A 26,671-nucleotide genomic window follows, 5' to 3' on the forward strand; every position below is an offset into this window, starting at 1 on the left:
TCAAATACACAGTACAATATTGTCATGCTATAGATTTATGTCCCTATGATTTATTAATTTTACATGGAACTTTGTGCCCACTTTGCCCACCCCCACACTGCTGCCTGTGGTAACCACCAATCTGTTCTTTGTATCCATGAATTTAGGACTTTGGTTTCTGGTGTTTTAGATTCCACATATACGTGAGATCATCTCTTCTCTTGTCTTTCTCTGTCTTATTTCACTTAGCATGATGCCTTCAGGGTCCATCAATGTTGCCAGAAATGACAAGATTTCCTTCCTTTTTATGGCTGAATATTTTCCTCCTCTATGTTCTTTTTTTATAATAAATTTATTTTTTATTGGTGTTCAACTTGCCAACATACAGAGTAACACCCAGTGCTCATCCCGTCAAGTGCCCGCCTCAGTGCCCGCCACCCAGTCACCCCCACCCCCCACCCTCCTCCCCTTCCACCACCCCTAGTTCCTTTCCCAGAGTTAAGAGTCTTCATGTTCTGTCTCCCTTTCTGATATTTCCTACCCATTCCTTCTCCCTTCCCCCTCTATTCCCTTTCACTATATATTTATATTCCCCAAATGAATGAGAACATACAATGTTTGTCCTTCTCCGATTGACTTACTTCACTCAGCATAATACCCTCCAGTTCCATCCACGTTGAAGCAAATGGTGGGTATTTGTCGTTTCTAATGGCTGAGGAATATTCCATTGTATACATAAACCACATCTTCTTTATCCATTCATCTTTTGATGGACACCGAGGCTCCTTCCACAGTTTGGCTACTGTGGACATGGCTGCTAGAAACATCGGGGTGCAGGTGTCCCGGCGTTTCATTGCATCTGCATCTTTGGGGTAAATCCCCAGCAGTGCAATTACTGGGTCATAGGGCAGGTCTATTTTTAACTCTTTGAGGAACCTCCACACAGTTTTCCAGAGTGGCTGCACCATTTCACATCTCCTCTATGTTCTTACAGTACATACCTGCAGCTTCTCTTGTCTTTAAGACATTAATATTGTAATTATTGATGTACTTGTCCTGTAAAGATGAGTACCATGTCTCATTTGACTTCATATTTCAGCATCTAACATGGTGCTGGCACATAGTAATGTTCAGACAATTAATCAATCAATATGTTAATGACTGAAAAATTGGGATGTCCATTCTATTTATTTTTATTTATTGAAGTATTATTTAGATACATTATATTAGTTTCACATGTACAATATATTGGTTCAATTCTATACATTGTTCACCATGGTAAATGTAGTCACCATCTGTCACCATATGACGTTATTACAGTGTTGCTGTACTTTTTATCTCTGTGACTTCTTTCTTTTATAACTGGAAATTAGTTCCTCTTAGTCCTATGTATTTCACCTGTCCTCCATCTGCCTCCCCTCTGCAACCACCAGTTCTCTGTATTTAAGAGTCCATTTTTTTTTGTTTTGTGTTTTAGATTCCACATATAAGTGCAACCATATGGTATTTGTTTTTCTTTGTCAGACTTCTTTCACTTAGCATAATACCCTCTAGGTCCATCAATATTGTCACTGATGGCAAGATGTCTCATTTTTATGGCTGAATGATATTCCATCGCATATATACACCACATCTTCTTTACCCATTCATATATTGATGAATACTTGGGTTGCTTCCATATCTTGGCTATTGTAAATAATGGTGCAATAAACAGAGGGGCATGTAATTTTTGAAATTAGTGCTTTGGTTTTCTTTGGGTAAATGCTCAGTAATGGGATTACTGGGTCATATGGTATTTCACTTTTAACTTTGGGGGTAACCTCCATACTGTCCTTTATAGTGGTTGCACCAGTTTAATTTCCCCATCAGCAGTGCGTGAGGGTTCCCATATCTCCACATCCTTACCAACACTTATTTCTTGTCTTTTTGATAGTAAGTCTGAGGTGATAATCTCCTTGTGTTTTCAGTTAGTTTCCCCTGACAGTGATGTTGAGCGTCTTTCCATGTGTCTTTTGGCCATCTGTATGTCTTCTTGAATAATGTCTATTCACATAGTCTGCCAATTTTTAAATTAGAGTATTTATTTTTGGGTGTGGCATTGTATGTGTTTTTTGTATATTTTGGATATTAACTCCTTACCAGATAGATCATTTGAACATACCTTCTCCCATTCAATAGATTGTCTTTTTGTTTTGTTGGTTTCTCTTTTGCTATGCAAAATCTTTTTATTTTGGTATAGTCCCAGTAGTTTATTTTTGCTTTTGTCTCCCTCGCCTGAGGAGACAGATCCAAAAATATATTGCTAAGGGCAATGCCCAAAAGATTACTGCCTATGTTTTCTTCTACGCGTTTTATGATTTCAGGTCTCATATTTAGGTCTTTAATCCATTTTGAGTTTAGTTTTGTGTATGGTGTAAGAATGTGGTCCAATTTCTCTAGCAGCCTTTATTGAAAAGACTGTCTTCTCCCATTGTACATTCTTGACTCTTTTGTCATAGATTAATTGACCATATAGGTTTGGGTTTATTTCTAGACTTTATTCTGTTCTGTTGATCTCTGTGTTTGTTTTTTTTTTTTTGTGTGTGTGTGCTAGTACCATACTGTTTTGATTACTATAGCTTTGTGGTATGTCTTGAAATTTGAAACTGTGGTAACTCTAACTTTGTTCTTAAGGTCTTTTGTGGTTCCATACAAATTTCAGTATTACTCTATTTCTGTGAAAAACACAACTGGTATTTTGCATAGTGACTGCATTGAATCTATAGATTGCTCCGGGTAGAATGGACATTTTAGCAATATTCTCCTAGTGCATGAGCATGGTCTATCTTTCCATTTATTTGTGTCATGTTCAATTTCTTTCTTCAGTGTCTTATAGTTTGCAGTGTATAAGTCTTTCATCTCCTTGGTTAAATTTATTTCCAGATAGTTTATTGTTTTTGGAACAACTGTAAATTGGAGTGTTTTTTAAATTTCTTTTTCTGCTACTTCACTAGCATATAGAAATGCAACAGATTTCTGTATATTAATTTTGTATTTTGTGACTTTACTGATTTATTTATCCATTTTAAGGGATTTTGGTGGAGTCCTAGGATTTCCTATCTATAGCATCATGTCATCTGCAAATAATGACAGTTTTACTTCTTTCTTACCAATTTGGTTTTTCTTGTCAGGTTCCTGCAGCTACAACTTCACAGTACCACGATGAATAAGTGTCCTGAGAGTGTACATCTTTGTCTTGTTCTTGAGCTTAGAGGAAAAGCATTCAGCTTTTCACTATCAAGTATAATGTTAGCTCCTAGTGTGTTTTTCCAATATGGCCTTTATTATGTTGAGGTATGGGTCCTCTAAACGCACTTGGTTAAGAGTTTTCATCATGAATGGATGTTGCATTTTGTCAAATGCTTTATCGGAATCTAGTGAGATGATCACATGGTTTTTATTCTTCCTCTTGTTAATGTGATGTATCAGATTGATTTGCAAATATCAAACCACTGTTACATCTCTGGAATAAATTCCACTTGTTTGTAGTAAATGATCCTTTTAATGTGTTGTTGGAATTGGTTGCTAATATTTTGTTGAGGATTTTTGTGTCTATGTTCATCAGAGCTATTGGCCTGCAGGGATTTTTGTTGTTGTTGTTTTGTTTTGTTTTTGTAGCGTCATCTGGTTTTGTTATCCGGGTAATGGTGTGGAATGCCCTTTGTTATTCATTTTTTTCCACTCTGCTGTCTCTCCATATCTTCCCCGCTCTTTTCTTTGATTTCTGGTCTTCACTGTGACTAAATTTCTGCAACATTATAGAACGAATACAAGCTTTGTGACCTTTAGAGTTTTCTTAGACCTACAGATGTGAGAAAATGGATTTTGACCATAGCAAACAGACTGAAAAAGTTTAAACGTGTGGGTGGATGTGGCAATGAAAGGAAGATTTCACTGGTATTTGTTAGGAGGGTGGGTTCATCAGTGAGGTCAACATTCTTTGCTCAAGAATGAGAGGCTTCAAGACAGGTCTGCTCTTTTCTAATGGCAACATAAATCTTAGTCACACTGAGATGTGAGGTAGGTGAACCTTCTCAAGTCTAGAGGTTTCCCAAGATGTCCTTCAAGGAAGCCGAAAGACTGTGTAAAAACTTCCAAGCTTGTTTTAGCCCAGATACTTTTTATAGAGGTACTAAGGGCCTAATACATGGCCAGGTATAGGTGCTAACAGATGTCAGCCACTACTCCCCATTCTGTCTTCCAAGCTTCCTAAAGTCCCCAAAGACCTAAGATTCCCTAAAATTTTCTCAGGATCAAAGTCACAAATAAGAAATAGGTGTAAATGGTAGGTGCCAATCACCAAAAGTATAGATCTTTTCAGATGCCAGTAAGTTAATTCTCTTTGGCACTTATACTTTGAGAATGAGATGCTTTGACTGCACTCCACCTATTGATTATAGAGAATGGTCTAGAGGAATGTCCCAAGGGCTGTCACCCTCTGTTCACCAATCCACTGGCCCCAGAAATTCTCATCAAAGGTCCCTTCCCTTAGAAATACTGAGGGTTGCTTTGCCTTTTTTCCCCTTTGCTTGAGGAGGTGCGCTAGACCATTGTAGCAGGAGTAGGGAACACCTTAGCAGGTATTCTAAGCAGTATAATAATACACCAGCAAGAACAGGAGCTAAACCAAGAGCCTGCGGCCAATTTAGCAACCATAAGATTCTTAGCAGAAATTCCACCTCAACCCCAATCCAGTTAAAGTAGCAGTAATAATCTGATGTACCCTAGTGACTCTGCTTACTGTGCTCTTAAATGCATATGTGTAGAAAACGTTTTGAAAACAAAATATGAAGGTTACTTAAAAGAACTGTAGCGCTTGATTTCATTTAAAAAAGAAGTCCCCTTCAAAGCTTTAGATTCAGCTTTGTGAAACACAACTCAGCTGAATTTTCATTGAACAATTACATTATACCTGCAGGCATAGATCCTGTTGCTTGCCCGCGACTTCTGTTCATTGCAACAATAGAAGCTGCCTATGGGAGAGCCTATGCCTCTTAAGCATTTTAGAGGGAAATGAAATTAAGGCCAGTAACTCTTGGACGTTCAAGTGTACCAAGCCTGTTTTCCAGGACTCCTGTTGGCCAAGGAAGGGAAGGAGGAATGGTTTCCTTCCAAATCCACGCAAGTTCGTGAGGGCTGCATTTAACTGCTCCGTTTTCCTGCATCTGCAGCTCAAAGTCCCGGAGCTAGGCCCGGGAGATCCCGGCAGCTGTTCTGTTGGTAGTGGTCGGTTTTGAGAGTTTCCCGAAAGTACCCCTTAAATCATTTTTTTCTTTATCTCTACAGGAGCATCTAAAGGCCTTTGATGATGAAATCAATGCTTTTTTGGACAATATGTTTGGACCTCGAGGTGAGTGAGCTGCTTGAGAACTTCGTGCGGGGCCAGAGGGTTTCCTCCCTTGTCCTGTCTCGAAAACAGGGTATCAGCCTTCGGAGGTTGGACCTGCCTCGCCTCCGCGGCCCTTCTCCCAGGTCTCCCAGGACATCCCGGGAGCCGCAGGCAGGGCCCAGCTCTGGAGTCTCCGGCTGGGAACGCGGGGCCGCTCTGCCGCTGCTCCCCCGCTGACCCGCGCGCCTTTCTCTCCTCTGTGCTCTGCCCACGCGCCTCCCCGTCCACGCATGCGCAGTCACGTGCCTTTCTCTGCCCACGCGCCTCCTGTCGGCGCGTGCACAGTCACGTGCCTTGCTCTGTGCTCTGCCCACGCGCCTCCCATCGCGCATGCGCAGTCACCTGCCATCGCTGCTCGCCTGTCCGCCATGCGCCCGCTTTGCCACGACTGTGGCTGGGGCGCCTGCGCACTTGCGTCCTCGCCTGCCCCGCCCCCCCCCCAGCTCCCAGCGCGCCTGCGCTCTCCCATCCACAGCCTTTCCCGCGTTTCTCTGCGGTTCTACCAGGTTTGAGGTCTCCCTGCGCAGCTTGCAACTAAATAAGCTTTTCCCAAACGTGTTTTGTTTCAGTTGAGCCCTGCCGGTGCGCACCCTGGGAACTCGGTGGTTGCCTGTCGGGCAGGGGGTGGAAGGAAACGAGGTTTTCCTCTCTCCTTGTAGAGAGAACTGAGGCCCCTTCAGTCTCTGCAAAGGCCTTAGAAACCACCGTAAATGATGACCGTGTGTAGGTTTCACCTGATGATACGGTGTGATTGCATCCAGCTCACTATTTTTAAAAGATTTTGTTTTTAAGTAATCTCTGCGTCCCCCGTGAGGCTCGAACTCCCAACCCCGAGATCCGGGGTCACTTGCTCCGCGGAGCCAACGGGCGCCGCTACACAGCGCTCACAGAAACTCATAGTTCCCGCCCCCACACACGTGCGCGCCCTGTGGGGTGGGCAGGGCCCATCCTCGGCGCCTCGGGACCCTGCGGACCGCGGCCTCCGCCTCCGCCTCGGTGGGGAAGGGTTGGGGGGGGCACAGCGCTGGCCCGGCCTGCGGCGCTCGGGGTAGGGGGGGGGCGCTCGGGGTAGGGGGGTGCTCGGCGGGGGGGGCGCTCGGGGTAGGGGGGTGCTCGGCGGGGGGGGCGCTCGGGGTGGGGGGGTGCTCAGCAGGGGGGTGCTCGGGGTAGGGGGTGCTCAGCAGGGGGGTGCTCGGCGGGGGGCGCTCGGGGTGGGGGGTGCTCGGCGGGGGGCGCTCGGGGTGGGGGGTGCTCAGCAGGGGGGTGCTCGGCGGGGGGGGCGCTCGGGGTGGGGGGTGCTCGGTGGGGGGGGCGCTCGGGGTGGGGGGGGGTGCTCAGCAGGGGGGGTGCTCGGCGGGGGGGCGGGAGCTCTGCGGGGCCCTGAGGCAGCGAGGCGGCCTCCGACCCGGCCCGCGCACCCTGCGCCCGCTGAGATGTGCAGTTACGCGGCTGGTGGTCCCGTCCCGTCCCGTCCCGTCCCGTCCCGTCCCGTCCCGTCCCGTCCCGTCCTGTCCCGTCCCGTCCCGTCCCGTCAGGGCGGGTGTTTCGGTCGTTTCCTCCGCTCCGGCCACTTACGGGAGGTTCTCACGCCCTGAGGAGGTTGGGAGGTTGACGGTGGACAGCCGGGCCGGGCGCCCCGCAGCGAGGGCGAGGCCAGCCCCTGGGCGCTCCCGACCCCGCGCCCCTGCCTACAAGGGGGAGGCTCGCTGGAGGCCACCTCGTTCGCTCCGGGGCCCAGTCTCTTCTGCATTTACGCACCCGCAGGTCACCAAGGGATATTGTTCTTGGGCAAATACCGGACACAGGTGACGCACTAACACCTCCATGCCAAAGAGGAGAAGTCTTATTACATGTATCTGTTCCTCTCTATTGGTTGGGACGCTTATTTTTCCTCCTTGACAAATGTGGCAAACATTTACAGGACTAGGACCAAAAAGAAAGAAACTTAGGTGCTGTAGGAGTTTTGTAATATGTGCTCGCCTCATTATGCCACTTGAAATCTCTGACGACGCGGAACCCAGTGGCGTAGAGTGAGGCAGGGCAGAGGGAGAAGGCCTGGGCCCGCCCTGCGGAGCAGACCCTGAGATCAGGCCGCCTGGAGCCTGAAGCACTCAGAGCCGTGAACCGTGGGCACTGGCTTTCTGGGCCGTCCTGGCAAAGCACTGCAAGCTGCATGGCTGAAGACAACAGTGATTTATTCTGTCTCAGTTCTGGAGGATACGAGTGTGACCTCAGGGTGTTGGCAGCGCTGTGCTCCCTCTGAGGTTCTAGGGAACAGTCCGTTCCCAGCCTCCCTCCTAGCTTTGGGTGGTGTCACAAATCTTTGGCATTGTTTGGCCTGAAGAGCCATCTCCTCAGTCTCTGCCTTCGTCTTCACATGGCTTCTCCTCCCCGTGTCCCCGTGTCTCCGTGTCTAAATCTCCCCTCGTTATATAGGACGCCAGTCCCTGGGCTAGAGCCCTCCTGATCCGGCGTGACCTCATCTTAACGTGGCCATACCTGCAAAGACCCTATTTCCAAATAAGGTCGTAGTCACGCAGGTCTCAGGACTTGAACGTTTCTTTTGGGGAACACAGTTCAATCCACAACACTGTACCAGGAGGTAGGGTAGCAGTTGAGGGCAATTATTTAACTTTTTAAAATTCTGTGCAATTTTTCTCAGACATTAACTGGGAATAACACTATCACCTGTGTGTGGTGGATAGGTCTGTGTGGTGGTGGCATCATGATGTTTGCTTAAGTCCAGACACATCAGATTTCACACATTAAATATGTGCAGATATATGTTATACCTCAATAAAACTGTTAGAAATATCAAGACTCCTAACTCGGGGAAACGAACTAGGGGTGGTGGAAGGAGAGGAGGGCGGGGGGTGGGGGGTGAATGGGTGACGGGCACTGAGGGGGGCACTTGACGGGATGAGCACTGGGTGTTATTCTGTATGTTGGTAAATTGAACACCAATAAAAAATTAATTTATTTAAAAAAATGTAAGAGCTTTGAAAAAAAGAAATATCACCTATATAATTAGATTGCTTTGAGAATTAAGTAGTGAATACATGTACAGAACACGTGCTCAGTAAATGTTCGTCGTAATAACACTTTTCCAGCCATAATAATACTGTGATTTTAAGTGAGAATTGTTATGCAGACAAGGAGCTGTAATTGTGAAAGAAGAGTAGGAAACGAATGGCTCGCTTCAAAAGGCAGGACGTGGGGCGCCTGGGTGGCTCTGTGATTGAGGGTCTGCCTTTGGCTCAGGGTGTGATCCCAGCATCTAGGATCGAGTCCTGCATTGGGCTCCTTGCAGGGAGCCTGCTTCTCTCTCTGCCTTATGTCTCTACCTCTCTCTTTCTCTCTTTCATGAATAAACAAATATCTTTTTTTTTAAAAAAAAAAAAGGTCAGGACATTTATCGGGTTGTTAGAAGCTGCGTAGGATTTAGATATGGAGGTGGACGTTAGGAAGTGGCACATAGCACAGACTCTTAGGACTTGCGATTTTCCAGAATGAAAGATAAGTAAGCTCTGTTAGTCCCGTGGATGCTGAGAAGAGCTCCTTCCCTACCTTGTTATCTCTGTCAAAACTGGAGGGGTTTGCAGAATACGTGATTACACTTTCCTCCGTACTGTCTACCGGGTGAGGTGGAGTAAGGGGGGCCGGGGTGTGTGGGGTAGGTAGAGTGGAGCAGAAAGAGGGACAGGAAGGAAAGGGCGTGATATGCTGGAGAAACCAGCTCCTTCCAACTCCATTTACAGAGATTAAAAGCAGCAGGCCATTTTTTGTGATCGTGGGCCAAATTATTTTCTTTATGTAAACAGCAAAAGGCAGAATAGAGAAGTAACATCATTTTGGGCCTACAGTTCTTTTCAGATATTACTAATTATTTTATCTATTATGTGTGTTTTATTTAGATTTTGACATTTTCACTCTCCAGGGTAAGGAACTTTTGGCATATCTTGGTTCTTGCCTCCCGGCTGTTTATACTTCTTCTAGTCCATGGTCGGGTTTCAGTCCTCAGTTGTATTTCCTGCCCTCATGCCTGAATCATCAGCTCCGAGGTTTTGGTTTACGGTCTTGAGCTTCCCCTGCTTGTTGTGCGGTCCCACTGCTCTGGCTCAGCTGAACTTGAAACCCCGCCTGGTTCACTACATAGGTTCCTCGGCGAGCTCTGGGAGTGAGGGTTTTATGATGTGGTATACACTGTCCATACCCCTTCTGTCCTGCCTGCTCCAGACTTCTCAGAAGGAAGCAGCAAGTCTCCTGTGTGCCCTTGGCACGTTACTGTAGCTTTCTGAGCCGGTCTTCACCCACAAAATGGCCTAGTAGTCCTTCCTATTTATTGGGTTAAATTAACATAGTAACTGTTCCAAAGAAGATGCTGCAATTTCCCACCTTCATTACTTGTCCTTGTCACTCCATGTCCTAAGCCCTGTTTGCCCCATGACACCTTCCTTAACTACCCCCACAGGGTGGTTCTTCTGAACCGTAATCCATATCCAGCTTAGTGAATGCTGTGTTGTACTGCTGCTGGTTGTATTGGGTATGTACAAAGAAAATATACGTGACAGTGGGTCTTAAAGAGTTCTCACCACAAGAAAAGAATTTTTGTAACCAAGGTGATGGATGGTAACTAGACTTTTCATGGTGATCGTTTTGCAGTGTATTTGCAAATATTGGATCGCATCGTACCCCTGAAACTCATATATTGTATGTCAGGTATACTCAGTTAAAAAAAAAAAAGTTTTAAATATATGTGATAAGATTTTATAACTAAACCAAAGCGCTACTCTTCAGGATTCTCACTGTCTGTGTTTCTTTTCAGATTCTCGAGTCAGAGGATGGTTCATGTTGGACTCTTACCTTCCTACCTTCTTTCTCACTGTCCTGTATCTGCTTTCCATATGGCTGGGTAACAAATACATGAAGAACAGACATGCTCTCTCCCTCAGGGGCATCCTCACCTTGTACAATCTCGGGATCACACTTCTCTCCCTATACATGCTGGCAGAGGTAAGTGTTTCCAGTGAGGGGGTGGCCCTGGCGCGTAGAGCTGGCCTGCTGGAGCTGCCCGAGGCTGCATTCCTGATGATCTCAACAACCGTTCCAGTGTTTGCTGTTATTCCTTCCAAAAGTCTTGGAAGTCTTTGCCTCTCACTGGAATATTTCTCATATTTAGTCCTTAGTCTTTAGTCCTTTGTCTTTCACTGTAATTTAAAATCAGTATTTAGACCTGATAGGCCTTTAAAGCCCAGATGTTCTGATTTTGTCCTTTTACAGAGTTCTACTGAGGCTGGGAAAAGATGTGTGATGGCCTGAGAAGAGCTAGCTCTTGAATTACAGAGTAGTTTTTAAGTTAACTTAAATATGAAATGCAGTTAGTCTGAAATACATCATCCCTTCAGGACTGCTGCTTGCGTCTCTAGGCCCCTGTACCCATTGGCCCCGGGCTGACTTTCCTGCCCACAGCTCCTGCTGCCCCCATTACATCACGCATCGCCCATTCCTTTGTAACATGCCAAACCCAAGTTATTCTACAAGAAAAAGAACAAGTAACAGTTGCCCTGCCTGTACAACCCGAGGCTGTTCCAGTCCACTACAGAGGAAAATCAGAAAGTGCCAAATAAACCTGCTCCATTGAGCAGCCTCAGGGGGAGGGAAGACAAAACAGGACAAAACCTGAGGGAACGATTAGGGCAGAGTCATTCATGTGCGTTATAAATGTCTGACGATGGCACAAGTATAGTGGCCTTCCTGGTCCTCGAATTCTAGAAGAAAATAAATTCTTTCTAAAATACAAATCCTCTCACAGAGTTTGATCTGTGCATTGTGATCATAGGATAACCATTCTGAGAATGGTTAATAACCATTACTTTGCATGACTTCTGAAACTTATGCCTACAACCCCATGATTAGAGTACAGGCAAGGGAATCTAGGGTCAGGAAAGTCACTCTACAGTCCTGTCACATTGGTTATTCTAATTTACCTGACTCTGAAAGGGGAATTTTTTTTTTAAGACTTACATTATTGAGACAGAGCATGTGCACAAGCACAAGCGATGGGGAAGGGCAGAGGGAGTGGGAGAAGCACATTCCTCGCTGAGTGGGGAGCCCCATGCAGGGCTCAATCCCAGGACCCTGAGATCATTACCTGAGCCAAAGGCAGACGCTTAACTGACTGCCACCCAGGTGTTCCTGAAAGGAAAATTTCTATTTAAATTTTCAAGTAGGTAAATTTTCATTTACTAGATAGGCTTGTAAGATAGCGGTTGGCAGGGTAAGATTCTCTGGGAAGAAACACAGGGAAAGATGGTCTTCCTTGGATTGTTTTCAGAAGCAGCACCTGTGTCAGAAGGGCAGCCTGAATGCTACACCGGAAGCTCTAATACCTGTTGGAAGCTTTGGTGTAGTCAAGTCAGAAGACCTCAATTGAGGTGTCACTCTCACTTTTGCTAGAAATTCGAGAGGAGTTACTAGGCTCTCTCTTAGACAACTTACCTGTAAAATGGTGACACGGTACTTGTCCTCCTTAACTCCTTAACTCATGAGTGAGCTATAAGGATTAATCAGTTTTGTTCAGCCAACATTCTCTGAGCACCTACTAGGTGCTGTGAATTATACTGATGAACCAGGGAGATACAGAGATGAGTAACAAGATTCCTGTACTTGACAAGTTCACAGACTAGTACACAGGAGTTAGTATATACAGAAGTGCTGGATAAATATTAAAGTGAATAGTATTCACCATTAAAGGACCAACACTAGGTTAGTGTTTGAACAAGTAAGTGGTTTCTGCCCCTTTGTAGGGAGAACACCTGCACTGAGCTCATTTCTACCATGAACCTTATCTATTGCTCACCCACTGTTGTTCTCACTCTTCTGTTCCTCTGGGTCAGAATCACTACTGTTGATCGCCTCCTAGTCTCCTCTGACTGTAGCCTCTTCCAGGGTCTTGGACACTTTTGGGACATGTTTAATAGGCGCTTGTTGAGTGGTAGGTTGATTTAACCTTGCTAACTTGTTAAGCCCAGTTCAGATGTTTGCATAGGCCAGGAAGATAAAATTTTAACGTTCTTTCAACAACTGTGTGTGGAGTCTCTACACCGTGTCAGATTCTATTCTAGATTCTGCAACACAGCCTTTCCCTTGTGCAACAGTGAGTGGTGGGCTTGTGGTAGGGCAGGAAGGCCTCTCCGAGGATGCGGTATTTGAACAGAAACTGAATGATGAAAACCAAGCATGCAAAGGTTTGGAGAGTGTGTTTATGCAGAAGAAGCAGCAAACATAAAGGCCTTGAGGCAGGAACAAGCTTGGGGTGTTCAAAGACCATAAAAACAAGTGGTGCAGCTCGAACATCCTGGACAGAGGAGGGAAGGATTCATAAGGAGGTGGAAAAGTAGAAGATCTGTAGATGGCGTTGTAAAGGATTGGGCTTTTACTCTGGGTATAATGGCAAGCCACTGGAGGATTTTCTTTCTTTCCTTTCCCTTCTTTCATAGTGCAGAGGGGAGGGGCAGAGAGAATCTCAGGCAGACTCCCCCTGGGCACAGAGCCGGACACGGGGCTCAATCCTACCACCCCGAGATCATGACCTGAACTGAAACCCAGAGTCGCCTGCTCAACCAGCTGAGCCACCTAGGAGCCCCAACTGCTTAGTTCCATTTAGATTTTAAATTGTCAGGTAGTTTTAAACAATATAATTTTTTTTTAGTAGTTCACCTGTTTTTATTGTTCAGTTTTAACATCCCATCCGTCCCTACTCTGTGTATTTCAACACCTTTATACATCTGATGAGCAGCCACAAACAGTAGGCTTTTGCATACCTTATGTAACATGTTAACTGGGCTTAGCAGGGTGATCATTTCACAATATACACAAATATAGAATATTCAGAAGTCCTTGTCAGACTTGTCAGATGTGCAGATTTCTTTCCATAGCTAGAGATACTTTTCATTCAGCAAATGTAAATGACTACTTGTGTCATGTTACTGAACTTGGAAAGGTTAAAAATTTTTCTCAAATTATTTTCCCCTAAATGCTATTTGATGAAGGGAAAACATACCTTATAAATCTATGCTTTACATTTAGGTTTTTGCAGTAATAACAGGAAAGAGACAGAACTTCGTGGGCTGAATTTTCCACGAAGAATTTAAAAGCTCATTTTCTTCTCTATATTGAGTGCCTTCTATATGCTGGACATTGGGCAAGGAACAGTGGATTCAAAGATGAGCAAAAAATGCACAGACCTTTCTAGAGCTTTTTGGTTTTTTCAACATAATGAAGGATAGAGATATTATAATCACACAAACGATTGATTACCAGGTAGCATAAATACAGTGAAGAAAATGACTTAACCTTTGATCCCTAGTTTTCACGCCTATAAAATGGTAGTAAATATGTACTTCATAGAATTATAGAGATGATCAACTAAGATAAGTATAAGCCAATACAAAGTATTAATTAATATTAAATAACACTGGGTGGTTCAGTCAACTGGGTGTCAGACTCCTTTGCAGCTCCAGTCAGGAGATGAAGCCCTGTGTCAAGCTCCATGCTTAGAGGGGAGTTTGCTTGAGATTCACTCTCTGCCCCTCCCCTGCTCTAATAAGCAAATCTTAAAAAACAAAAAAAACAAAAAAACAACCAAACTTTAGTTTTCTCAGTTGCGTACATGTAATCCTACATTTCATCTGTAGAAACACATGACAAGATGATTCTTTACATAAAATATTGTTACTCGGACTATAGTCAAATTCTGTTCCTTGGGGCTGCTGTAAAGGTTAGAAGTAAATTATCCCCTTTTAGGAAGACAACCACTGGTATCTACAGCAAGAATTAAATCCTTTGATCACATGTGTTTGAGGACAGGATTGAGAAACTCATGCTTTTACTCAAACCTTGAATAGACGTCAGTCAGGAACATGAAGAGGAAATTCAGTTTTCTCAATTTTAGTGTTAATTTTTCCTCCTTTGTTTCTTCTTCAGCTTCTTCTCTCCAGCTGGGAAGGAGGCTACAATTTACAGTGTCAAGATCTTACCAGTGCCGGGGAAGCTGATGTCCGGGTGAGTCCTGAGAAGCTAATTGACCATCTGCAACCATCTCTCCTTAAAAAGGAGAGGCGGCTTTCTCCTTCCAGATATGGGGATGGGGCTGGGATTACAGAAGAAAGAGAGTCCTCCTCTTCTAATAGAAACGCTTGGTAACAAAATTCTTCTAAATGTCCAGCGGTGGGGGACTGACTAAGCCATGGCCCACCCAGAAATTGATCCTTTTGCAAAACGAAATGAGGAAGATCTCTGTACTGTTAACAGAGTGACCTCTGGGACATTCTCTAAGTAAAAAACATGACCAACAACAAAAACCAAAAAAAACACCAATTTGCAGATAGTACCCTTTGTGCAAGAAGTGATACATGTGCTTGTTTTTAAAAATAGTGGCTAAATAAAGTAAAAAAATAAAAAGACAGTGTCAGAATAAACCAAAACCTAACAAAGTGGTCTCCTTTTGGGTGAAGGAACTGGGCAGAGGGCGATAGGGAAGCTAAACGTCTCTGAATGTACTCGGTGTCATATTTGATTTTGGAACCATTAAGTGTTTTACGTAGTGAAATAAAATCAAGTTAAAAAAAAAAAAGCAAGGCAGCCTTCCTAAAACCTGGAAACAAAAATAAATGAATGTATCCTTGTATTAAGTTGGTGACATAACCATCTACAGAATTACTCCAAGTGACTTAAAAACACTGTTTTGACTGAGCATCCCTACGGGGATATATCTTAATAATATTCAGTAATTTTTTTGGTTTCTGTTAATTAAAATATTGGTATTGCTTTTTTGAGACTATTATAGATACTCTAGGATAAGTATATGATAATAGCATTACAACTAGCATATGAGACATGGAAAAAAGGCATCAATAAAAAAAACTAACAATCATAGATTCATATTGGAAATATTAGGATTTCTTCTTTCTAAAAACAATTTTCTTTTTTAGCTAATCTTCAGAAAAGGCCTAGTCAGTCTTTGACAGCCTAGCGCAATGAGCAATGAATACCCAGATTGTGCTTTCTAAATATAATTTTGCACCAGAAGGGATTAGGGTTCTGAGAGAATTGGCCAGTTCCCGGTTTGGGGTGGGAAGTATATAAGCAGAATTGAGGACATCTTGTGACAGAGAGCAAGCAAACTGTCCAGGACTACTCCGATCATTACAAAAAGATGTAGGAGCCACCTTGTAGGGGACTCCCAGTGCTCAAGATGAGACAATTCAAAAAGATTACTGACTGGAATGGATTGAAACATTAAATTTATTTAAAAACCATGAGTTTAAAATGATCCTAAATCATACCTTGTTATCTTTTGAAGGTTGCTAGAATACCAACTCATTCTAGGGAAAAAAAGTTAAAGGGAAAGGAATATTTACCTTTGCTTAAGATTTTATCAGAGAGAGGGGATCCCTGGGTGGCTCAGTAGTTTAGTGCCTGCCTTTGGCCCAGGGCGTGATCCTGGAGTCCCGGGATCAAGTCCTGCATCGGGCTCCCGGCGTGGAGCCTGCTTCTCCCCCCTCCTGTGTCTCTGCCTCTGTCTCTCTATCATGAATAAATAAATAAATCTTTAAAAAAAAGATTTTATCAGAGAGGATGAGTAGGGGAAGGGGCAGAGGTTGAGGGAGAAGCAGACTCCCTGGTGACCAGGGAGCCCAGGAGGACAGAGGGCTGGCTGGATCCCAGGACACTGAAATCATGATGGGAGCCCAAGCAGACGCTTAATGTGGAGCCACCCAGGTGCCTCTTTTTTTTTACTTTCGTATGTGAATTTCCAAATAGAGGAAGAGCTCTTCTCTATAGAAGAGGAAAATGTGTAAAAAGATAATTAGAAAATCATTCTTTTGCAAGTCTAGTGGAATGATGGATCTGTTCAGCAGTCATTCATAAGCGATAAAACTGTTGGGTGAAAGGTGACCAGAAACTTCATTATGATTGGATTTGGCTGTTAATACCTGAACTCTGTTAAAAAAGGTCAGCAGGACACCCCAAAATTCTGTGCCTCCCAGTGTGATGGCCAGGAAGTACACAGAACCTCAGGCCAAGGACTCCTGCCCAAACCCCTAAATATCAGTCCCATAAGCCTCTAAATCTAGTTGCTAGCTCTAGAAGGTGTCAGGGGATAGAGAAGCTAAATAACACTAGGAATCCATAGTATTAGGAATTCTGTACAACAGCTGATCTAGCTTTAGCATGTGGAGAGAAGCAAGGAAAGGGGGCTGTTACTGATCAGAAGAGACTGAAGAACCACAGCGCATCGTGCAAGCTGGACCTTGTTTGCATCCGGATTTAAGTCAATTATAAAAAGACATTTTTGAGACAGATTTGAACATGGAGGAAGCTATTAGTAGATACTAAGGAGTTAATTTTATTGGCTGATAATATGGTGGTTACATTTTTTAAAAGTGTTGGTTTTTATAAAATGATACTTTGCGTTTGCTTATAATATGCCACACACACCCCTAAAAATGTTCAGAAATAGAATTCAACAAATTGGAATCCTGTTAAGAACTTTGAGGTTTAGTGATAACACAGGTCCTTTATACATATACTCCTTGCATTTATGGATGTTTGACAAGTTCTATAACAAAACCATGCTTATTCGATAATATTAAAGATTTTAATTAAAAGGTTTCTACTAAGATGTACAGTTTTAACTTTTTAAAAATCCATCTTCAAAGCTGTAATACAAAAAAAAGTATATATTTCTCTGCACCCACTTTATTTCTAATGTATTATCACAGACCATATTTTGGGATATTCTCTAAGGGTTGTTGTTGAGGTTTATATTTGGCTTAATGCCTGTGAAGTTTAATTGTACCCTTAAACATTAAGGTGGACAAGCCACCACACCTTATTATGTTCTTGGGAAGCAGACAATAGAGCATGATATTCTAACTTCAGAGTTCCCATCATATATAATCTTCTCATATGTTTAAATGTTACCACTAAAACCACAGCATCCTTAAAGTGTTTCCCCCTGTAGCTGAGACTTTTGTAAGGGGCTCAGGAGGGAAGGGAAGTGGGAGGAAGAGCATTTTGATTTTAAGTTTTTATTTAAATTTCAGTTAATACCCAGTGTGATATTAGTTTCAGGTGTACACTGTTGTGATTCAGTACTTCCATACAACCCTGGAGGCATCTGGATTTTAAATCTGAGGAGACTTGAGACAAGTAGTCTTCTACTTATAGGCTGCTCCTGGGCCCTCGAGCGGTTAAGAGACAAAAACATAGGTACCTTAGAGGAATAGGGAAAAAAAATGAAAACCTAGTGTAACCAACAGTGGTGATCTGTTGAGTGCTAAGCACTGAGCAAAGGGGGGACGGTCCCTGCCCTGCGTGACCCTAATGACAGGTCAGGCTTACTGAGAGCAAAGACATAAATTGGGGAATACAAAGGCAGCAGTGGCTGATTCGGCCTAAGACAAGCCAGGAGGAGGGGAAGGTAGAGTTCCAGAGGTAGGAGGGTGGATGTGGGGAGGAGGGTGCTAGGAAGCCCGGAGTGCACACATCGCAGCAGGTGCTGGAGGAAGGGTGAGCAGAGCACGCTGACCACGTGTGTCCGAGGGGGCCCTGGAGGTGGCAGCTGTGCCTTCGGGGCAGGAGCCTGGGCTCTGCAGGTGCACAGGAGCAGCCTGATCAGATCTGCTTGTTGGAGGGGCAACTCGTTTTCGCCAGAGTGGGGTGGGTTGCTGGGAATAAGGAGAAACTGGAAACAGAGGCGTCAGGAAGATACTGTCTTGGTTGTCTGAGAAAAATGCGTGCGAGTGAAACACAGGTTTCTGAGAGGGAGCTAGGGCAGCAGAGGGGCATTTTCATGGTTCACCTTTTCTGTTCCTGTTTTCACATTCTTACAGGTAGCCAAGGTGTTATGGTGGTACTACTTCTCCAAATCCATAGAGTTCCTGGACACAATTTTCTTTGTTTTGCGGAAAAAAACCAGTCAGATTACTTTTCTTCACGTGTACCACCACGCCTCTATGTTTAACATCTGGTGGTGCGTTCTGAACTGGATACCTTGCGGGCAGAGTAAGTGACTTTGTTGATTTTTCAGTTCTCTGTAACCGGTGTTCTAAGCCCTCTGGTGAGCGTCTTGTACTGAATATTGCATATGGATCAGGAGAGAGGGAAGGGAGGCCACGGGGAAACACGTGTTTGCCAGTGGCCAGTTAGTGTTTGTTTGGTCTTTGATTCTGGCAAAATCAGAGAATTGCCTTAAATTTTAAAAACCTTTTTTTTCCATGCACCAAATGTCTGAGGGTCAGAAGAGTGCACCCCAGCTAGAGCAATTTTACTCCAGCACCAGGGGCTGAAGGACACCTGTGGAAATAAATATGGCACCTTCCCCAGTTCCCCCTTGGCAGTGCTATAGCTTGGGGTCATTTCAACTTCTAGGACTTTTTTTCCCATTCTAAAAAATTAAGATCACATCTCCTTGTGGCTTTCAATATTTTTTTTTAACAGAGAGCTATGATACATATTCTATCCTAGCCTCTGTACAGGCATATACTTTGTATGAAACAAGAATTTTAGGAAATCTTTCCCCTAGCTGTGTGTGATGCACTCCGGATTTTGTTGTTCTTCACTTTTCCAAAAGGCTGATGATGACTCTCACTACAGTGATAACACAGTTCACTAAGGTCTCCATTATGACCTGCAGTAGCAACAGCAGGTCGCTGTCGCTCTCTGATTGTCTTATATCCCCAAACCTTAAAATGTCCTATAAACTCTCAAAACAGGTAAAACTTAAAATGATTTGGGGATCTTAGAGGTATATTTTTTAAATGTCAAGAATGTTTGGAATAGATCAGTGACTATGAAGATGCAAATTGAAACCAGCATGTGAAGAAGGAAATTGCTAGGGGTGCAGGAGTCAGGGAGAGATGGGATTTTTATACCTCTCCTGGACCAAAATCTAGTTTCTTGAGTTTAGTTATTAAGACCATGATAGACTTAGGCTGTAATCAACATATAGCTCATAATCAACATCAAAGAATTATTATCAAGGTTAAGTACTTTTTGTGCTTATCAGCTATTTCATTACAAATTACTCAACAGCTGAACGACAGTCTCCTATAATCTCTGTGTAAAGACCCAGGATTCCCGTAGGTAAGATGCTGTGACAAATTTCTAGTCAACCTACAATATTATAAAAATTATAAGCAGCAGCTACTCATTTAACATTCATTCATGGGAGTGAAAACTCAGGTGAGTAGAGAACTACCACTGACATTATGCTAGCTGGCACTCTGAAATTCTTTCGTGTTTTCCTGTAAATCCAAGTTCTCTAACAAGTTATCCCAGCCAGTGTTTGCTGAGGAATTACTGGAAGGGGGTGTGGGTTTCACTTCTTATTCATTGATAATGCATTTATCTACCCAGAACTCTGATTTAGAATTGGAAAACCAGGCTGGAGAATTTAAATTAAGCAGTGGAGGTGCAGTACTTCTCAGATTATGTATTATTCGGTCAATCCCATCACCACCCAGAGAGGTAATTACGATCACGCCCGTTTTCCAGATGACAAAATCAAAATTCACAAAGTAAAATCCACATATCCCAGGGGACTTAGCTACTCAGGGTCCTCTAGCTCCTCAGCGCCTTCCGCTGCAGGACTCAGAGCTCTATCCGGATCCCCCAAGATAGCACGGAAGTAGTATTCACCTTGCCCAGCACTGTTGTAAGCACTTTGCATGTAATTATTGATTTAATCCTCACGACAGTGAGTATCCGGGCTTCCAACAAATAACCCGTCTCTGACATCTCATCCCTTGCAGCTAAATCCTTCTGCTTCTGAGTTGAGTCAACCAAGAACTTAGCTCTTTTCCCTTTGGTTTCCTGAAACACACCCCTCGCCCACAGTGATGGCAGCTGCAGGGACTTCAGGAAGGCAGGGGTGGAGAGTGGCATAGCACAGGTTAGCACAGCAGATGTCCTAAAATTAAGTTTCTGATCTCTCTTGTCCCAGCGTCCTCCCTTGCTGCACCTGCCCTCACCTCCCCCCCATGTCTCCTGGTTCCTGGGCCCCTTTCAGGTAGAATTTATAAAGAGCATCATACTCTCTTGTTCACCCACGTACCCTCTTTCCACAATCAAAATGATTCATCAAAGGTTTAGCGAAAGCGGAGACCCGTCTCTTTCAAAGGAACTGTGCCACCCGTTTTAAGCTAACATGTCGTTTTTCTCCCAGATTAGTGGATAGGAATGACAGATGAGGAATTACCTGTTTGGTTGACACAGTGGCTGAAGGGCCATCCCAGTCCTGTCTCAGTGACTGTGGCTGAACCCCGGAGTAAGGATAGCACAGAGATGAAGGTGAATTTCTCAGTGAGATTCCGGCGTGTGAGAGTAGTGCAGTTTCTCCTCTTCACAGGAAGACTCACTCCCATCTGCTAAAGGGCGAACAGTAATTTTTCTTCTGTACTTCTATAGGTTTCTTTGGACCGACATTGAACAGTTTTATCCACATTCTCATGTACTCCTACTACGGCCTCTCTGTGTTTCCGTCTATGCACAAGTATCTGTGGTGGAAGAAATATCTCACACAGGCTCAGCTGGTATGTTATCCCTTCGTTCAGCTTTTCTCCATGTGGAGCATCCAAATATATTCTCACAGGTGGAGGAAAGGCAGCTGTCATCTTTGACAGGGGCTTTTCTGTGTGCGGAGGCTGCCGGCTTCCCTCTCAAATTAGCCTTTTTTTAAAAAAAAAAAGATTTTATTTATTCACGAGAGAGAGAGAGAGAGAGAGAGAGAGAGAGAGGCAGAGAGGCAGAGACATAGGAAGAGGAAGAAGCAGGCTCCATGGGGAGCCAGATGCTGGACTCGATCCCAGGACCCTGGGATCATGACCTGAGCCAAAGGCAGACACTTAACCATGAGCCACCTAGGTGCCCCTCAAATTTGCCTTGTAAGAATTGAACCTGCTGTGCTAAAGTGTCCCCTGTGGATACAATGAGCGCATTCCTAGCTTTGAAACATAGATGATACGTAGATGACTTAACACAGACATTAATGTTAAAGGATTCCTCTCTACGCAAAGAATTTCACCCGCTACCTTTCCATGAGAAAATTAGTGGTAAGTGCCCACACCTACCAGTGTAATTTCAAGTAAGCTGTCCGGAGAGGATAGTGGGCTGCTACAGAGTTTTGTTTTATTCCTGCGAAACTTAGGGAGTGCTGTCAAACTTCAAAATGGTTTTCCTGTGGCCTGCCTGTAGCCTCAAGGTGCCGCCCTCCTGCCCGCTCTCCCCGCAGGTGCAGTTCGTGCTCACCATCACACATACCATGAGTGCGGTGGTCAAGCCCTGTGGCTTCCCCCTGGGCTGTCTGATCTTCCAGTCTTCCTACATGCTCACATTAGTCATCCTCTTCCTGAACTTTTATGCGCAGGTAAGTGACCGGTCAGTCTCCAGCGGCAAGACCGAGTGCAGAGCGTTGGCCCTCACAGCAGGCTTAAGGTTGCTGATTGAGTCGGGTAGCACGTACTTGTGGGGAACGGAGGCACAGACACCTGCCCCTCTCACTCTATTCCCTGCATCTTCCTCTTGGATGGCAACCACTGCCGTAGCCCAGAGGGCCCTTTATTCTAGCTTAATGAAGTCACACGTTTGGTTCATGTGTTTGCACCGTGCTGCCAAAGTCTTCTATGTGGAGGCAGCAAATCTGTTTGAATGGAGGAGGACACAGGCTCAGTGACTTGAGTAATCAAATTGGTTTCTATGTCAGCAACTGGGACACTGCAGAATCACTATTTGGGAAAAAAAATTCTTTTAGGGCTAGCCCTGGTGGTCACATTGGCTTTTTCTTCACTAAGTGTCATTTCCTTTTTAAGCAATCGTTTAAATGGAGCAGAGCCTCAGAACGCAAGTTCAGAGCCGCTCTGTGAAGACAAAAACTGATGGAAGCCCTAACGGAGTGCAGGCCTTGGGTGGTCGGAGATTTTAAGTTGCTCTCCTTTGGGGGCTTTAAAAAATACCGTAGAAACATATTTATATTCAAAATGGTACTTTCTCGAAATTGCAATCAACTGTATTTCTTTATTCAGACAAGTGCTTGCTTTCTCCGTTTGCGTGTGCTGCAAGTTAACCCACAAGGGGCTTCGTCCAGCTGTGGGAACCTGAACTTCTGGCTGGTTCTTAAGCCCCCATGTTTCTGAAATTGGTCTGGCCAGGCTTTGTGCTTTGTAAGAGATAAAAGTTTCCTGTGAGAATTTCTAAAGAAATAACCATGGGGAGAACCAAACAAAGCCAGCTGAACAGAAGCAGAAACAGACCAGCAGGGAAGCTAAGGGAGTCCACGTGGTGCCTGAGGAGCGCGTGGCCCCACAGGGTGGGCAGTGGGCTCAGGACTTCAACCCTACTTGTTGGTTCAAATGGAGTCTGACTCCTTAGAGTTGAGTATACAATTTCAGTCCTGACCCTTGTTAGTACCATTGCTTTAAAAAAAAAAAAAAAAGAAAAGAAAAAAAGATGAAATCAGGTATTTTGTCAGAATAGGAAGGACATGCCAAAACCCAAATCAAGCCAGAATCTGAGGTACTGGTATTTTTTGAATAACAGCACTTTTTCAACTTGAATTGGAAAGGATCTAATTTTTAGGAACTACAAGTAAGCAGCTAACACAGAATAATTTGAATGCTAATCCCATAATACATAAATCCTAGCCAGTGTCGACAAGGTGAAAGAAACAACCTTTTGTTGTAATTCATTCATGTTTGTCTTGGTTTCCTACCCTATTTATGTTTTTAACCATTAGCTTAAAAATTGTCATATTACAAAAATTCTCCTTTGTCCATTATACAATCAAACCATGAACTGTTTTAGATGATATGCCGTGTCAGAAACAGAGTCTTACTCAAGAATCCCTTTCTTCTTCCTCTTTGAAATATATACATCCAACAGACATACAGGAAAAAGCCAGCGAAGGAAAATATGGAAGAGCCACCTGCAGGGAAAGAAGTTAAGAATGGTTTTTCCAAAGCCTACGTCACCGCAGCCAACGGGGTAATAAACAAGAAAGCACAGTAAACGCCGAATAACAGACCAAGCACATATGACAGCCTAACAGATTCGCTTGTTTTAAAGCAAAGACTGAATTGAAAGTTATATTATGTTTTAGCATAAACTAATTTCTTTTGAGTTTATAAATCATTTGTACCCGGAATGTATTAATATATTGCCATTAGGTTAATCTGTTACCTGAATGCTTCCATTAGCACACCGTGTCACCTCAGAACTGGTGCAGCTTCTCTCCTCCTCCCCGCAAGCCGAGCCCCTCGCCAGAAACTGTCTCCATAACGCCTTACGCACATACAAAGCCAGGAGACATGGAGCCTTGTTTTCCAAAGTCAGTCTTCAAATAAAAGGTTTTATTCAGATTAAAATGCTTAAAACAAAATGTTAGTTTCTAACTACAGGGTATGTCTTAATCTATATGAAGCAATAATTGCTTTATCCTCATGAAGCAATAAAGTCATCAGTCCATTTGTTCCCTTAGGATTCCACCCCGGAAAATATTAAAATGGATTATAAATGGAAGCCAGGAGAACCTAGCAAAACAACTTTTCTCTTTTAAGGAAGAGTCTGTCAGAGGCCTAAGTCTCAACTTAGTGATATGGCAGTGAAATTTGTATTTTGACGATTACTTTTTCTAAGAAGGAAAAAAAAAATCCTCTGCCAAATCCTCAGAGCTCAGGGGCTTTGGATAGGAGTTGTTCAGTTTTAACTTAGTTTCCATAACTATTCATATATTCGCCATCTACCTCCTATGTTCCATTCCCCTAGGTTAGGTTGTAAACAGGCACCTTGCCCAGTTTTAAAAGCAGGATCTAACTCGGGCTGCCTATTTTGCTTTCCGACCAGGAATCTTCCCTTCTCCCTAGAAGGATAAGCCACTGAAATATTTGTAAATCAGAACAGTTGGGGCAAAACAGACACTGACTTTGCCTGCTATGTCTCATGAGCCTGCTTCTGACTCTTAGCCCCACATACCTGCAGTCACTCTTTGTAGGTTAGGTTTTTGAAAAGAGGAAGCAGAGAGAACTATGGAAAGATCCTGACACTGAGCCGGGGCCTGGGAATGCACCTCGATGAAAAGTGCCAATTTGGCAAAATCAGCACCTCCCTTCCCTGCCCGGCTGACACGAGTTCTAATAGAGAACAAGCACAGAAGCAGAGAGGAAAGCAGGAGTGGATAGTGTTTTTTTTTTTTTTCTCCCCAAGTATTGGGCTTTGACTGTTGCACCAAGAACAGAAATATTTTTTGAAGATGTGAGGAAGATTTATACCCTGTAGTACAAGATGTGCCACCTGTGACACCTTCTCTTTCAAATAACCTGTAGGTCGTAGGGTTGAGGTCAGCAGCACAAGTGCCAGAAAGGCTTCTTATGGTGGCCCGGACACAGGGCAGTCGGTTAGGGAGTGACTTTCTGTCCTCTTTCCCCTCGCTTTCTAGGGTTTGGCATTCTTTTCCCCACTTACAAAAGAGCTTGGACGCTGGTATGACACTGAACATGGACACCGTTCATGTTTTCTCACTTTTCAGTCACGTCCACTCCCCTTGCAGGTCCCAGCCTGCTTTGTGGAAGGGACAGATCTTAGCTGGTTGTCATAGTAACTGCACTGTGCATAGATGTACGTGTGACATATGGTCACTTGGTCCATTTTTATTGAACATTTAGGTCTGATGCCAGCTTACTCTTGGATTTATTTTTCTAAAAAGTTTTCTAAAATTAATTTTTCTAGGGTGCTTAATCCCCACTTTATTCCATCCCAGCAGAAATTCAATTTAAAATAAGGGCTAGCCCCAAGTATGCCTCTGACTACTCCCCTGTCGCAAAACACGGGTTGGACTAAGGAGAAAACCCCTCAGGGCAACTGGATTCTAGTTCAGCTTTAGGTCCCAAGTAAAGACTAAAAATCTGTTATTAAAGTGCATTCTGGGGGAAAAAATGAGAATCGGGGAGAAGCTGGACCTTACCAGGCATTCATTGTTTGCAGCTGGTTCTCAAATGTCAGGGAGGCCCTAAAATCTCCCCGTTCAGCGTCTTACCTGCAATTTTGGTGCTTTCCTGGAGTTGGTATCGGCAGAGCAAGGAGGGAAGCCGTCCTTTAGCAGAATGACAAAGCCCGGCAGCTCTAATTATAGGGCAGTTGGAGACCTCTGAGTTTTCAGTGGGAAAAACACGGGTAGTTTGCGCTTTCCAGCTCAATTCAGAGGTTTCAGGGCGTGATTTCCCATTGGATCTTTAATTCTAGTGAAGCTAATCAAACACTGCTCGCCTTAAACCATTCCACGGCTGATACGAACACACAGAGCTGTGAAATCCTAGCCACGAAAACTGAATCAGTTAAAATATTTTAACTTGTCATTACGTACTGGAACTTTAAAAAGCAAAATGTCTACATTTAATGTGATTTTCCTAAGACTGCAAAAAAAAAAAAAAAACCTATCTAATCTGTTAGAAGAATGAAAACTTTTCCCAAATTTCCTTTTATTCATAAGAATGAAAATATGAACTATAAGCACGTTAAAAATTCCTATTGTTTTTTAAACAAAATGGAATGTTAGATGGAAATGAAGTGACATTTTCAACCCATCAAAATGCTAATATTGAAGCCCTTACGCATATTGAGAGAGGAGGTCCTCCCCATGGCCACCAGAGGGATTGTTTGTAAGACAAATGATACTTACTGTTATGGGCATGTAAGAGGCTATTCTGACTCTTCCATATCATTTTATGAGGTTTCTGGGGGACTTCCTTTTTTTAGAAAGTAAGGATATCACTTTCTGGTTTTCCTTCGAAAGTACTTGAGCCCATACTATCATGGTTGGGGTGGACAGGGAGGCAGGAGAAGCCATTTTTCTTTGTAGACAGATAAGCATTCTGTATGATTGTTGTATAATAAATTGATTTTTACACTAAAACAGAGCATGTTGAGATTGTTCTTATTTGGTTCAAAGCTCTTAAAATGTGTGCCTGCATGGTATTCCAAACGACCTATTACTCAGGTATCTTTTTTTTAATAAAGGGATATTTTAGCAATTCATTTTAAACGTTTAATTCTTCATTTCAATAAACAATGCATGGCCTGTTACGTAACATGATTACCTTTACACAGTATTCATAGACCAAGTTAAACTGTTTCAGGAAATTCTTATTACAGGAAAAACGTAAGACCAATTAGACGAGCAGAGGATATGATGGTTATAACAGATCTGCT

At 43.6% G+C, this 26,671-nt stretch overlaps 1 protein-coding gene across 1 annotated transcript in view; it reads left to right on the forward strand.

Moving 5' to 3' along the window:
• ELOVL2 (ELOVL fatty acid elongase 2) overlaps positions 1–26,361 on the forward strand; it is a 63,474-nt gene extending 37,113 nt beyond the window's left edge. The window contains exons 2-8 of the mRNA XM_055322847.1: positions 5,305–5,368; positions 10,233–10,420; positions 14,393–14,470; positions 18,307–18,478; positions 20,882–21,006; positions 21,705–21,839; positions 23,351–26,361. Coding sequence (XP_055178822.1) covers positions 5,305–5,368; positions 10,233–10,420; positions 14,393–14,470; positions 18,307–18,478; positions 20,882–21,006; positions 21,705–21,839; positions 23,351–23,476 — 888 coding nt within the window. The 3' untranslated portion in view covers positions 23,477–26,361. The remainder of the gene's footprint in view (positions 1–5,304; positions 5,369–10,232; positions 10,421–14,392; positions 14,471–18,306; positions 18,479–20,881; positions 21,007–21,704; positions 21,840–23,350) is intronic.
• The last annotated feature ends 310 nt before the right edge of the window (positions 26,362–26,671 follow it).

The sequence above is a fragment of the Nyctereutes procyonoides genome, unplaced genomic scaffold (genome assembly GCF_905146905.1).
Source record: "Nyctereutes procyonoides isolate TBG_1078 unplaced genomic scaffold, NYPRO_anot_genome, whole genome shotgun sequence".
In the NCBI taxonomy this organism is placed as follows: domain Eukaryota; kingdom Metazoa; phylum Chordata; class Mammalia; order Carnivora; family Canidae; genus Nyctereutes; species Nyctereutes procyonoides.